Source organism: Pundamilia nyererei, unplaced genomic scaffold (assembly GCF_000239375.1).
Source record: "Pundamilia nyererei isolate P.nyererei 1_Seehausen unplaced genomic scaffold, PunNye1.0 scaffold00248, whole genome shotgun sequence".
Lineage (NCBI taxonomy): Eukaryota > Metazoa > Chordata > Actinopteri > Cichliformes > Cichlidae > Pundamilia > Pundamilia nyererei.
In genome coordinates this window covers 401,526-416,772 of record NW_005187649.1, presented here as the reverse complement: position 1 = coordinate 416,772, position 15,247 = coordinate 401,526, and the positions used below count along the sequence as shown (strand labels likewise).

At 39.3% G+C, this 15,247-nt stretch overlaps 2 protein-coding genes across 2 annotated transcripts in view; both read left to right on the top strand.

Moving 5' to 3' along the window:
- Positions 1–2,560: 2,560 nt before the first annotated feature.
- galk1 (galactokinase 1) overlaps positions 2,561–15,247 on the top strand; it is a 23,252-nt gene continuing 10,565 nt past the window's right edge. The window contains exons 1-7 of the mRNA XM_013915031.1: positions 2,561–2,850; positions 3,095–3,284; positions 3,410–3,529; positions 4,119–4,254; positions 4,357–4,538; positions 5,111–5,261; positions 5,332–5,494. Coding sequence (XP_013770485.1) covers positions 2,686–2,850; positions 3,095–3,284; positions 3,410–3,529; positions 4,119–4,254; positions 4,357–4,538; positions 5,111–5,261; positions 5,332–5,494 — 1,107 coding nt within the window. The 5' untranslated portion in view covers positions 2,561–2,685. The remainder of the gene's footprint in view (positions 2,851–3,094; positions 3,285–3,409; positions 3,530–4,118; positions 4,255–4,356; positions 4,539–5,110; positions 5,262–5,331; positions 5,495–15,247) is intronic.
- LOC102209808 (BTB/POZ domain-containing protein KCTD21) lies at positions 8,145–11,738 on the top strand. Its single transcript, XM_005749524.2, has 2 exons — positions 8,145–8,796; positions 11,036–11,738. The coding sequence occupies exons 1-2, from the start codon at positions 8,386–8,388 to the stop codon at positions 11,498–11,500; spliced, it is 876 nt and encodes a 291-aa protein (XP_005749581.1). The 5' UTR covers positions 8,145–8,385; the 3' UTR covers positions 11,501–11,738.

The following is a 15,247-nucleotide window of genomic DNA, read 5'->3' as shown; positions in this document are numbered from 1 at the left end:
CCAATCTTTCATTCTTTATATTTAGTTTACAAGAATTAGTGTCTTGTGGAGTGGTTGGGTGAAGCCATTTATTATCAAGAAATTGTGTTTGACCTGTTAGTATCGCAATGATAGCAGGATTTCAGTGTTCATATTTATTTTTTAATTATTTATAAATAAATATTCACATGTTTTATCCAAAGTAGTCACTTTGTAATACAGTTACTCACTACAAAAGGATTGTTGTTTAAATTCTTGTACTTACCCTGGACTGTGGCCTTCAGGTGGAAATTGATAGTGTAACCCTGGCATATAAAAAGTATTTTGCCCAACAACTTGTTTTAGTTAGTAAACTTGAATCTATTTAATTGGACAGAAACCAAAATTTTGCTGAGGACTTTTTACATGAGAGCCACTAAGTCCCCCTGAGGCAACTCTTTCGATGGAGCAAAGATCTGTCTTCTTTGAATGCTGTTATCATAAATAATCAAAAAATAAAGAAATCAAGCAGGTCATTTGCTGAATCACATGATATTTTCAAACCAACCAGAACCTCACAACAAAGAATTTAAGTCCACAATGAGCTCAGCACATTGCTCTTGTTGACTTTATAAACATGGATTCCTTTCAAGTCAAGTGAACGGAGGTAGAAGCAAAAAGATTGTATACTGGTGGACAAAGGAATATGATGAAGTGCTGAAATAAAGCTTTTAAAATGTTAAAAAGAAATCAGAATTATCAGAATCCTGCTGAATATAAAAAGTCACAAGCTAATGTAAGAAAAACCATTAAAATGCAACGGGGGACAGTTGGAGGGGCTTTTGTAATTCTGTGGGGAGAGAGACAGAAATTGATAAGGTATGGTCAATGATCAGAAGGATGAATACAATTATAAGAGAATATGGGCACCCAGTATTAAATGATGGGGAAGTTACAGCAGTGAAAAATGAAGAAATGATGGCAAAAACCTTTGGTAAAATTCATAACTCAATTAATATTAGGGATAGAGTTTGGAGGTAGGGAAGTTACCACAAAGCTCATGTGGCACATAAACCAGAGAAGGATGATAGAAGCCAGGAACCTACAGACCAATTGCTTTAACATCAAACATCTGCAAAATAATGTAGTGTTAATAGTGGGTTAATTATATCAGTATTGGATTATGGGTGTATAGCATATAATTCTGCTGCCGGAGCAAGTCTTTGTGAGTCTGCACAGGTGCATTTAAAACAACCCCAACAGCAGCAGTACAGGTAGACGGGAGAAATGCCACTAGAAATCAGAAGAGAGCGGCTAACACTGAACTACTGGACAAGTCTCTAAGGACATGGTCAGCATCATCCAACAAAAACTGTTTTTCAATCCTGCTGGGAAAAAGAGGAATGAAGAGCTTTGGGTCGACACTGAGTCAGAAAGCACCTGAACTTAACTCATTCACTGCCATTGACGTCTATAGCCGTCAATTGCAGTGAATGAGTCAATGGGTTTAACTCATTCACTGCCAATGGCTGGCAGTGAATGAGTTAATCTGGACAAGATCAGCATTAGTGAAACAGCACCATTACCTACAATACCACCATGGATGCTGTAGTAAATTTCACACTATTGGACAAAAAGAACAAGGATAGGGGTTTTATTTTAAATTCACATACAGCACAGGAATACATTGGTCTGTATTACAAGTATGTCAAAATGTACACAGATGCAAGGAAGACCAACCAAAGTGGGACAGCATTTATTGTTCTTGAGTTTTGTTTCAAAGTAAGGAAAAGGATCAGTGATGGATCATCAGTATACACGGGTTTCAATACTGTTGGCTGTCCAGTGGATTGAAGACAGAAGACCATTAAGATCGGTGATATGCTCAGATTCAAGTTAATCATTGGCTAGTTTGCAAGACAGTCACTCGTACAGCAGATCCGGCATTCTGATAGAGATTCAGCAGACACAAAGTCAATATGATGGGGCTTATGGTCACATTCTCAAGGGTACCAGTGCATCGTGGAGTTAAAGGAAACAAAATAGCAGATAGGACAGCAAAGGAAGCTACAAAGAGAATTTCAGTGGATCTGGTCATCTATGTCAGTCGGACAGAGATTAAGAGTAGAAAATGGAAGAAAGGTGGCAAAAGCAATGGGAGGAAGAGAGGAAAAGGTGATGGTTTTACAAAATCCAAAAGAAAACAGGAGAAATGAGAAGCACGGGAAGGAACAGGAGAGAGGCAGATTTGGGCACACTGGTTTGAATAGCACGTTATTTTTAAAAGGAAAACACCATACAAGAAAATGTGACTGCAGTAGAGAAGATAACACCATGGAGCATGTTTTAGTGCACTGCCAGAAATGTGACGAGGAAAGAAGAAAACTGATTCAAAAGCTCGGTTATATGAAAGTGAAACTGGATTTGTTAGATTTACTTTGCAAGAACTCGAAGAGTGAAAGTTATCAGGTCATATTTTGTTTTTTTTTAAGACAGACTAATTTGTTTGGAAGGATTTTTTGTAGGTTTTTTTTAATATTTCAGGGCACACTCTACACCAGTTAGTGGCGGTAATTCACCATTTTGCTGTTTGCCAACCGCCAATAAATGATAAAGAAGAAGAAGAAAAAGAAGAAGGACGCGTCACATGACTACTCGAGCACTTCGCCTGTCTGTTGACACTGACAGCTCATCATTTTTGTTGAACCCTTTAAAGAAATCTGCTACATGGCTAGTTGCTTTCCGAGTGTGTCCGAGCTTGTTTCGGAGGCCCGGCGACTGTACGGACAGATGTTCGGTGAGGAGCCTGCTCGAGTGGCGGTGTGCGCGCCTGGAAGAGTGAACCTAATAGGAGAGCACACCGACTACAACCAGGGACTCGTGCTTCCAATGGTATCAGTTCCACACTGCCACTCAATAGAAAGCTTCATCTGTTGAACTGAGTCTTGCATTATCACTTTCATGTCGAAAACAGACAAAGATGTGATTTTAACAAACGGATTTTATGCTAGTAATAGTAAGAATAGTGCAGCAGTGATTTTTCTCTTCTTTTTTTAAATAACTTCTGGAAAGAAATTTCTTCTTGACACAAAGACTAAAGACAAAACTAAGCACTTCCTTGTGCATTTGCTGTCAGGCCCTTCCTTTAGTGACTGTGGTGGTGGGTAGTGAAATATCCGGCCAGGATGTTACCGTGGTAACCGCAGCCTTCGACGCTGACGAGCCTCACCGATTGGACTTCTGCCTGTCTCGTGATGGATCTGCACTGTCTCCAGGGTTACCCCGCTGGGCCAACTATGTAAAGGGTGTTATACACCATTACAGGGGTAAACAAGACTGTAAACACATTATACTGTCACAGTGAAGTAGAACAGATGTCAAGCAGAATCTTACAATCAAAATTTAAAAAACAAATCCAAAAAGTCTACTTTTTATGTGTCTTGTGTTTTAGCTTCTCCAGTCCCAGGTTTCAGGGCAGTGATAGCCACCAGTGTCCCCCTGGGTGGAGGACTGTCCAGCTCTGCCTCTCTAGAGGTGGCCTTTTACACCTTCCTGCAGCAACTCAAGCCAGGTTAGAGTCATATTAGAGGACTAGGTAGTGACTGAATACTTAATTCAAGTATTTCTGCGTTATACTGCTTTCTTATTCTATTCCACTACATTTAGTCCTTGCAGTTATTATACTCTACCATTTATTTTACTTATTGTTTTGATTTCGTTCAGATTTTAGAATAATCTGCCGATATATGATGCTGTATTATTCTTGATAAAGCTACCCAGTAGTATTTAAGTCATTATGCCAAAAGAAGACTTCTCAAGTAGTAAATGCCTTCAGATTCACTTAAGGAATAAGTGATATACAGTCCTGACCTCTCATCACCTCTCTGCTACCTGCTTGTTTCAACACGTGTGTTTGTTTTCAGTCTCACGTGGCACATTTTGATGGGGCCATTGCTGTTCACTCTTTGTTAGAGTGATGGTGGCCCGGCAATAACAGCTTTCATGCTAAAACAAAATGTATTCCAAGATATGGTTAGAGTGTTTGAGCACTCTTAACGTCTAACCATACTCGTACTGACAGCCGATGCTTATTGATTTCACTAACAGGCCGATGGTGTTGGAGCCGTTTGAGCTACTCTTTACTTTTCTTTTTCTCATAGATGATGGAAACCAGGTGTCCAAAGCATTAGCCTGTCAGCAGGCTGAACACACTCATGCTGATGTACCCTGTGGCATTATGGATCAGTTTGTATCTGTTCTTGGCAAGGAGGGCCATGCATTGCTCATTGACTGCAGGTAGTACAAGCATCTAGTGAGGGATGGTCTTTGGTTACACAAGATAGACATTGTTACTATATTTTCAATAAAATTAAAAAGAAAAAAAAATGTGTTTGACAGATCGCTGGAGGCCACCCCTGTTCCTCTGACAGATCCAGGCCTGGTCATTCTCATCACCAACTCCAATGTAAGGCACTCTCTGAGTTGCAGTGAGTATCCCATAAGACGCAGGCAATGTGAGACGGCTGCCTCCATTCTGGGGAAGGACAGTCTGAGGGATGCTACGATGAAGGACCTAGAGGGTGTGGATGTTTTTTTTCCTTCCTGTTGTAATCCATTTTCTCTTACTGTTTTACAGTTCATTGGCAGGTCTTTGAAAGCCTTAAAAACCACAACTTACAGTCCCCACAAACAAGGTCTTAAAGTATTTATCTGAGTCCAGGTTATTTTTATTAATTATATACAGTGTGTAGGAATTCAAATGATTGCAAAAGCCAAATAAATTATTTGCCAATAATGTACTGTGAGAGCCGGTAACTGAGAGTTTTAATAATATGAAGTAAAAAAAATTACATGGTTTATTCAACATGCCTAAGGTATCGCCTTCTGCCTGACTCAAATCTTTTCACCACTACAGTAATTCATAAATGTTTCACTTATTTTATTACTGCTTTGAACTTTTTAAGCATTTCTTTTTTGCTGACCTTTGACTTGTCTTTACTTTTTTTACACACATAACTTTAAGTTTCAACCACTTGTTTGCCATTTGAAAGCACTTATTAGCATTTCAGTACTTTTAGATGACTGTATATATTTTTTTGGTTTTTTAAACTCATCAGTTAAAGCTAACCCTGTTTATTGTTTATCGGTTCAGAGGCCAAGGGAAGGATGGATGATGTTACCTACAGAAGAGCTCGCCATGTAATTGAGGAGATCCAAAGAACTGTCCAAGCTGCTAAGTCTCTAGAAAGAGGAGAATACAAGGAGTTTGGCAAACATATGGTTGAGAGCCACAACAGTCTGAGGTACAGATAGCAAATGAGTTACTGTATAGGTCACTGTCAGGCATGTTGTAACTCGATGTCCCTGTGGCAGAGATCTGTACGAGGTGAGCTGCAGGGAGCTAGATGAGCTGGTGTCTGCAGCCATGGAAGTGGAGGGCGTCTTTGGCAGCCGGATGACAGGAGGAGGATTCGGTGGATGCACTGTGACTTTGCTACTCGCTGAGGCCATTGACAGGACCATACACCACATACAGGTTAACACACACACATGTATAAAGATGTAGCATGTAGTCGTGGTTATCAGGATGACCACGACCAGTAGAATCAAATAACTACATATTCAGTAAAGCTGGTAACCTTAAAACAAACACTTAGGAGACACTGTTATTGGTCAGTGATAAGCTTTTCAGTACAAACTTATCTAATGGCATATATAGATTTAAAAATCCAAGGCTTTTTTTTTATGCCCCGTGATATACTACACAATATGTGTGTATATTTGAGTTCTGTGTGGATTTAATCAGTCAGGATCAGGAGTGCTTTAATGATCACTTTGAAGAAATATTTGTTGCAAATTAAAAATAAAAACAAACTTACATGTTAGAAATTAAGATGAAATGCAATTAAATAAAATCTGTAGAAAGTACAATTCCAAATATAACAGTTCAGTAAAAGCTAACCTTGTGATGGAGCTAGGTTAGCTGTTTTAAAAGTGTGCTAAGCTAAACGTGACTTGGAGCAACCTGATGGTCATACCTGGTCTGAAGTTTTATTATAGGGGCAAAAGTTTTAAGCCATCATTAAATTTTGTTTGAAAACTTAGAATTAACTGTAGCATTTTTTTAAATATACAAATCCACAGAGAAATCTAGTTAGGGCCACATTAAGAAAAACTAAATTCATAATTTTGAGAATAAAGTTGAAATTTCAAGATTAAAGTCGAACATCTGTTTTGAGAAAAAAGTCAAAATGTGGACGTTACAGCTGTTGTTTCAAGACAAACTGCCACAGTTGCTGCACCATCTGAGTTAGTGAAATCATACTTCAGAATCGATTTTAGTAACAAGGAAGGAAATTTCTCTTTTAGCAACAGTGTGGTGATAAGTACAAGATGGTGCAGAAAGCTGCATCTGGTCAGACAGAAAAACCACACAAACTTAGAAGAGTGGATTTGTACAAAATGAAATAGCTGGTAATGGACAGATGCAAAGTTATTGATGGTTACAGCCTTGTGCAATATAGAGGATGTATGTTGTGTCACAAGATGGTTGAATTAATTGTTTCACTAAGTCATCTACACAAGACAGTTTGTAGAGGATATAGCAGTGGTAGCAATGTGTGTTGAAACAACAACTGTTATCTGAGCTGGCACTGGGGAGCTAGCCTAACTTGTGGGGACCAAAATCCTGGTCCCCACAAGTTACATTAAAATTATTTTTACACATTCTCACTTTTTATTATGCAGGCTCTTGCATTTTGCAACATGTTTGCCTTCACAGATATATGAAGAGATAATAAATATTTAAATAGATATCTAAATTTAAACAAATGAGTGGTGGCTCAAGACTTTTGCACAACATATTAAATTATGCCATTCTATGAGGGTTTATGGCTCAACGACATATAGTGTACACTGGTGTATGAACAGTCCATTACTGGCTACGTTAATGACCACTACAGTATAGGGGTGTGTGTGTGTGTGTGTGTAGTTGTTGGCCCCACAAACACTGCTAATGTATAGGGTGCAGGGTCTGATACAGTCAGCATTTTTGCCATCTCTTCTTCACATACACTAAATTTTATTAATACATGTAGTAGCTGTTTTCCAGTCTTATGTGCCAGAACACATAAAGTAATCATGCATTCATGCAGTGCTTTTCCTCTCATATGCTGTCTGTAGCAGCTGTATTATGTATTTAACCTCTTCATATTTCATAGTGTAGTTTTATCGTTGTAAAATTATCCGCTCTGCTGCCATTACACTTATCTATAGTTGTGACTGAGCAGATACTACCAACACCGCCTCTTTCGTGTGAAAACATCCAAGTGAAACTCTGGGTTAACAAAGTGAGAGCTATGTTTGTGTGACCACGTGTCTTCACTGCAGATATCAGGCTAAGTAAACTTAGATTACAGAAAGATGTTGCTCACAGTACAGGACCCTGTACAATTGTTATAAAGGGGGAAACTGTCCATGGAAACCAAAATAGTTTGTTTGTGCCAGGCTTTAAACATGCTAATCTTTTCTGGGCATTTTGACGTGAGAGTCTACGGAGACTGACTCGCTTTTGGGATCATCCTCAAGGGGCATTTTTTTGTTTTGTTTGACACCTGATCGTGCGCTCCAAAGAAGGGAATAATTTATTAGCATTTCCTTTCAGCAATTGTATTTTTCATAGGAACAAAATCAGTTTTTTGCTTTGTTTGTTTTTCGGTAGGTAACTCTATTTTTCTGTTTTTATTCTCTTTTCTGGTAAATCTTAGCATTCCTGACAGTGTATGAGAAGAAAAATGTGTGGGGCATTGTTCATTTGTTAACAGTGGATAAAAACACCTTTCAGTGAGCTATCACTTTAAGAGGACATTACAGACAAATCCCCAGTCCCCTGTGTCTTGCTCAGACATCTCCAGTGTGTGCGAGTCAGAGACAGTGGGTGAGAGCTGAGAATAAAAGCAAGTTTCATTGAGACGGAGCCAAGAGTCCAGTCATTTGCATGCTACTCTGGTTACCCGGTAGGCCTGCTGCTGGTTGACACAATTCAGGATCTTATAAGAGATGCATCAATAAAAGTTTTCGGCCGCAGATTATCATTGGAAATGCCGGCATCTATAAAGATGTCACTTTGACTTTGAAGCAGCAGTGAGAAGAAAAAGAACAGCAGCCTTTTTCATATTTTGAAACGGCAGTTTTATCTTCAGTTTCTGAATCAGATTTGGCAGATTTTCTTGTATCTCTCTGAACTTGGCTGTATCCAGGACACTGCTGTGGCTTGCTGACTGTCAAAGGAATAAAGGCTTTGTGGGGAAACAAAAGAAATACTTGAATCTTCCACAGTCCTCGACATTCCTGAACAGGGCATAATTCTTGTCCTCACAAAAGCAACACTGACTTCACAGGTATAAAAAGCACAGCTTCACCTACAGGATGCTGGATCTCAACTCTTCAGATGACAGCATGAAGAACTCTCTTAAGGACCCTGTGTGCTTGAACGTCGGTGGAGAAGTCTATACAACAACCTTAGACACTTTAACTCGCTGCCGTGACTCGATGCTAGGCACCATGTTCACCGGACAAGTTCCTATGCTTAGGGACAGCTGCGGCAACATTTTCATAGACCGTGACGGTAAAGTGTTTCGCTACATTCTGAATTACCTGCGCTCTGGCTCTTTGGATCTGCCAGATGGCTTCACTGAACTCGCACTGCTCAGGAGAGAGGCAGATTTCTTCCAGATACCCCGTCTGCTGGAGGAGATTCGTCACTATGAGGTATCGGTGCCTCTGGGCCTTAGAGGTGGGCCGCTAGGAGCCATCATGATAGTAAAAGTCGACTCCAAGGTACGTGTGATGAGGTTAGCTAGACTGTTCATCTGCTCATAATAGGTTTGTTTTATTAGGTTAGTCGATCATGTTTACTCTTGACCACTAACTACAAGCCAAACAGTTTGTTTTTAAGTGCAGAAAAATAGAAACAGGACAAAATGGTTTGCAAATTATTTAAAGTCCATAACCTTTGTTTTTCAAAAGTAGTACAAAGATAATAAATATAAAAAATGAGACATTATATTATTTTCTCAATTTGACCTCAGCAAACATGTGTGGACAGTGTCTGCACATTCAATAATGGCTCAAACATCAGTAAAATGCCTTCTTGAAGTTTGCACACCGAAAGAAAAAGTCCTACAAGTGCATATGCAGTAAGGCTAGCCAAAAAAAACCTTGTTACTGCACCTCTTTAGTGAATCCTGACTCAGTCAGAAGTATTTCTGCTTTTTAGGAAATGGTAAAGCAGGCACTGTCCCAAATTATTTGTTAAAATGACCATTTATTTCCTATAGCCTCCAAATTTGTAATTTTTTCCATAAATGCTAAATGACACAAAAGGCAGTTTCTGGTTGATTGCACTCTATATACAGTACTGTGCAAGTCTTGGGCAACAATTTCTTTATATTTTGCTCGGAAAATATATTACAGCACCACTGGCTGAAATGCAGCCTCAAACTGTGTTAGAACCTCCTGTTTTATTCACTGTTCACTCTTGCCTTCCCTCAAACGTTGTAACAGTTTGAACCAAGAATGTCAGATTTGGCTTGACTTGTTGCCATTGATTTTTTTGAATACAGTTCTTGTGTAATCTGCGCCTTCCTCTCTTGTCCTTTAAGAACCACACCTTGCCAAGCTATGCCAAGTTTCTAGTGAAGAGCTGTGTGGAATTGCCTTATGGGTAAAAAAACAAAAAAAACAATTTTATGCCTTTCGAACTCTGTTATTATCACCATTTATCTGATATTCAACAAAAGAAACTGGTCATATAGTTTCATGTTGTGTGCGTTTGTTTTGTTTTGTTTTCAACAGGCTGCTCCATTTTTCTAAGTGGTTTAAACACAAAATATATTCCTATTTTAAAAAAACAAAAACAAAAAAAAAAAAAACTTTGAAAGACCTTCAGGAAGATCTGTTTCTGAAGACTTCTTTAAGAAATGAGTCATTGGAAGCAAAATATAAAGAAATGAGGATTGACCGAAGACTTTTGCACAGTAAAGAAAGAAAGAAGGTGCATTTCCCAAACCCCCGAATACCCTCACATATTTACTGCATATAATGATGGACAGTCATAGTATTGGTGAAGTGCATTAAATTAGTTGCAATAACTATTGTGGTAGCAATAGTTATTGCAACTGTACTTTTTTTTTTACGCTACGACTGTACTTTTTTTTTTTTTTTTTTACAATTTATGAGAAAATGATGTTGCCTAACATCTTAATTGCATTTTGATTGTTAATTTAGCTCATACAGATATGATGGAGGTGACCCATTTCTTGTAAAGCTCTGGTATCAAATAGTGTTTTAGTGAAGAAGTTAACCTAATAAACAAAACTAGCCAACACCGAAGTTTCAATCATCCAGTTATAGGATAGTGGGTATGATTAGTACTTTCCAAATGTTTATGCCATTAATCAGTGATGATATTGACAGAAGTTTAAATGTGACAGTTGTAGTCAAAGTGAAATCTGTAAACGTTTAAAATTAAAAACAATCTCCTCAGAACTGTGCAGCAGGTCATCACCTACATATGTATGAGCGAGAAAAAAGGAAATACCCTATAAATAATATGAATTAATAAATAGTGTAAGTATGATGACAGGTGTTATTTATGGTTTTGGACAACTGTTATGTTTTAATCGATTTCATAAGTTAGTCAAGAACAGGTGCATAATATCATACCACATTCAAATTGCATAGTAATTTGGTAAATTATGGCTTAACAAAAAATTAACTAATTATTTAATATGAAATATGAGCAGAGAGTACAGTCATGTTGAGGGATTGGCTGTGTTTGGTTCTGTTCTGCTTCTAGTTAGACTCTATCTGTTCTTCATTCAGGTGTTCAAAGGTTTTTTTAATCAAATAACTTTTCCCAATAAACCATCACAGCTAGTGTTTTGTGTATATACAAGACATACACAGAGGTTGTGTTTGTGCACCTGTTTGCATGTGTAGCCATGGAACAACCGGTTCTTTGTTTGTGTATACTCTGGGGGATATGTAGTCAGTATGTTCTTCCCTCTTATTTCAGGTCCGTGTTCTCCATTTTAACTTGCGCCATGGGCCTGAAAACTATGAACTCCGCACATGCTCTGTACGAGCGTTCACAGTCGACCTCTTTTGTACCTGGAGGGCATTTCTAGGTTTGCTTTGTGAGCGCTTCTCCTACAGGACACCCCAGGGTCTCAACAGCCCTCACCTATGTCGTCCGAGGCAGAACAGACTGAAACTGGAATGGGTGCCAAAGCCTGATGAACTCCCACAGGAACAGTATGACAAGCAGCAATACAGGGGCCTAACTTTGTCTAGCCCTGAGGTTACGTGGTCGGATGACATGATGAACATGCACTACAGTCACTGTGAAATCACAGACATGCAAGGCTTTTTGGAGGAGCTGTTGAAGATATCACTTGCTGAGGGGTTCAAGGTTGATCTAGTCTCTCCTGACCCTGCAGATATTCTTAACTGCACTTCACTTCGTCTTGTGAAGTCGTGAGCACTGGATGAAAGTGACTAGGAAAACCAGAACATACCAAGATAATAAACTATAGGATAAGATGAGATAGCCTTTACTAGTCCTGGAGTTAAATTTGAAGCAATTAATTCTCTATGACATGGAGTTAGATTTACTGACACATTATGACTAGGAGGTCATTATCTGTGGTTCTTTTGCTATCATAGAGTTTACTAAAAATAATGCAAAATGTGCTTTATTAATAAAATGGTAAATAAAATGTACTTTTTTGTGGAAATTCTGATATTGAGGATACAACTTCAAATTTTAGTTTGGGCTCTGTTTAAAAATGGCAACTGTTTTTAAAAGTAGTGCAGTGTGAGTAGTACTAGAGCACACACCAAGGAATGATAATATTCACTGTTAGTCACTCGGCTAAATGTGTGACATATATTGTGACTCACTTTACAACAGTGTTGGGAAGGTTACTTTTAAAATGTATTCCACTACAGATTACAGAATACATGCCCCCAAATCTAGTTTGTAACGTATTCCGTTAAGTTACTCAATGAGAGTAACGTATTCTGAATGCTTTTAATATATTGTCATGCTTTTTACAACTACATGAATGTACTATTGCTGTGTGATTTAATATTATTACTGAAGGCTACTCGCCACTGAGTTAACATTGTTAGCTGGCATTATCTCAGGTTAGTTCATCGACTGCTTTCAGAACTGCACGATTATTTGCAGCTAGCAGGTTGTTAATGCTATTCATCAATTGTAACAGTCACACAGCGATAGTACATCAAAGATACTGAAGTGGCACATAACCCAGATAGCTACCACAATTAACACAAGGTAGTTGCAGTAGGCTAACGTTCGTTTTTTAAAAATAACTTCCTTCCAGATGTTTTTTTAGGTTGGGGGTGGAGTCTTTTGAGTGCAACTTGGTTGCTGCCAAACAGAGTTTGCATTGAATTGTCAGATTTCACCCATCCGTTTCCTCTTTAAATATGAAGTGGTGTCAGAATTTCCAAGTAAGAAATGCATTCCTGTTCATGCACTGCTGGCTCTGTTGTGCTGGCTTCGGATCCATTGTGTAACTGATGCCACCAGCATTAATAGGACTCTAATTTCGTGTTTTGTTTGGGTTTCCGGCAATGTGTGGAACTACCAAAATCAGAGAGGGGACAGCATAACATATGAAACAGGAAAAGACCACCTTGTAATCCATTAATTTCAACAAAGTAATTGTATTATAATAATCACCTTGTTACGCCTCCTCGAGGGCAGGAGGGGGTAACACAACAACTCCAGAAACTCGGTACAAGTGTAATAACAAAAGCAAGTTTAATGGCAGCTTTCTCACATAAACAATAACCCAAATTCATACAACAAATGTGGGGGAGAAAGGGACAGTTAGGTTGTTCCCAAAAAGACAAAACCAAAACTTAGCTGAGCTCTTACCCTGATGGGATTGACTCTGTATGCACGCTGTTTAATGGGTGCAGGACTGGTAAGAAAAATGTCATGGGATATCAAACTCGTCTGGGTAGGAACATCCCCAAACATACACCGGAAGGACACAATCAGGTTCTGAATGTCTTCAACCTGATTAAGTGACAGGTGAGACAAATAGTGGGACAAGTCAGACAGAATCTCACTATTACTTAGTCTCGTCCCCTGTGACACATCTTTGCGCAGGACCGCATCTTCCTCACTGCTTTCATTGGCTATATCTGAAGCTACGCATGCTATAGGGGAGCTAGACTTAACCTTGTGCGGAGTGAGGGGATCATCTTCATTCTCTCTATTCTCTCTAGAAAGATAATGTTTCGTCATGTTAATGTGGCATACTCTAGTCTTGCGACGACGATCAGGAGTTTGAACAACATAATTGGTCTCACTGAGTTTCCTTTCCACAACGTACGATCCAGAAAACCTTGTTTTCAGAGAAGAGCCCAGAATGGGGAGCAGAACTAGAACCTGATCACCAGGTTTAAACTGACAAGCAACTGCTCTCCGATCATAGTGTTTTTTCATCCTTAGCTGCCTAGCAGTTAAGGTGTCCCTGGCAATAGCGCAAGCTGATTTAAGGCGCTTTCTAATTTTAGCCACGTACTCAGGGATGCTCTTTAGTGTTTTAGTTGGAACAACTAGCTGTTCTTTAAGGATGTGCAATGGTCCTCTAACTTCATGTCCAAATTCAAGCTCTGCAGGACTAAAGCCTAGGGACTCTTGCACTGCTTCACGAGAAGCGAACAATAAGAATGGTATACCCTCATCCCAGTTCTTTCCTGTCTCCTGACAGTATTTGCAGAGCATGGACTTTAATATCTGGTGAAGTGCTCCCTGACTTTCAGGATGGTAGGAGCTTGATGTAATGTGCTCTACTCCTAATGCTTTTAATGCCTGAGCAAAGGTTCTAGACTTAAAGTTGGTTCCCTGATCAGTCTGGACTACCTTTGGAAGACCAAACACTGAGAAGAACCCTACCAGAGCTTTACTGATGACAGGAGCGGTGATCCTTCAAAAGGGGCACTGATTCGGGAAACCTAGTAGAAGCACACATCATTGATAGGATGTATTGGTTCCCTGACTTTGATTTTTGTAAAGGTCCTACAACACCTACAACACCACAACACTTGACTGACAGGATGACTCAACAGACAAAGGCAAAATACCCTCTCGAACGATAGACTGCGAACCACCCGTGTCTCTCAGTATTGTTACAGGCTGGTTGTCAACAGTATCACCTGTTAAAGAAACACAACCCTGTGTGATAAAAGGTTTGAAACAAGGATCTATTTCACGTTGAGATGTTTGGGTTCTGGGAGGCGACACATTTTGAATCAAACCCACGCCCTTGGGTTGCGGCGGTGTAGTCTTATTTTTTTTTAGTGCAAGGCAATCAGCAATGACATGACCTTTTTTATGGCAATAGAAGCATTCAGGTACCTCACGGGAAAGTAATGGTTGCTTAGCTCTGGCTTCAGGCTGACCAAGATCAGGCTTTGGTGAGCGTGTGATCAAAACCTTATCTGAACGAGGGGATGATGCAAACACATTTTTATGGGTTAAAATGAACTCATCAGCAGATTCTTAAAATCTTCCAATAGGATTAACTGACGAAGAGCTTCAAAGTCTTTCTTCACTTCACTTGCTGTGCACCACTTGTCAAAAAGAACTGCCTTCTCACGTGCAAACTCTACATATGTTTGACCATTAGACTTCTTGTGATTCCTGAACTTTTGTTGGTAGGCCTCAGGTACAAGTTCATAAGCACGAAAGATGGACTCTTCAGTAGATTGTATTTCATGCTATTTTTGATAGAGAGAGATGACACAAGCTCCAGTGCTTTGCCCACTAGCTTGCATTGCAGTAGCACAGCCCACATTTCTTTTGGCCATTCCAGTGCTGTTGCAATCCTTTCAAAGCATTAAAGTTGAGCCTCATAGCTTCCACCTCTAGCTGTTTTAACTTTACCTCCTTCTCAGCTTCAATTTCAAGCTGATGTATCTGAAGTTTGAGGTCGAACTCAGCCTTACGTGCTTGCTCCCTTTATGACATACAGTGGGGCAAAAAAGTATTTAGTCAGCCACCGATTGTGCAAGTTCCCCCATCTAAAATGATGACTGAGGTCAGTAATTTGCACCAGAGGTACACTTCAACTGTGAGAGACAGAATGTCAATAACAAAAATACAACTCAATACTTTGTAACATAACCTTTGTTGGCAATAACAGAGGTCAAACGTTTACTATAGGTCTTTACCAGGTTTGCACAC

Bases quoted from the DNA above. Each gene is read 5' to 3' on its own strand.
- LOC102209808 (XM_005749524.2), top strand. From the start codon at position 8,386: ATGCTGGATCTCAACTCTTCAGATGACAGCATGAAGAACTCTCTTAAG. The intron at 8,797-11,035 runs GTACGTGTGATG...CTCTTATTTCAG, and splicing joins TAGTAAAAGTCGACTCCAAG to GTCCGTGTTCTCCATTTTAA.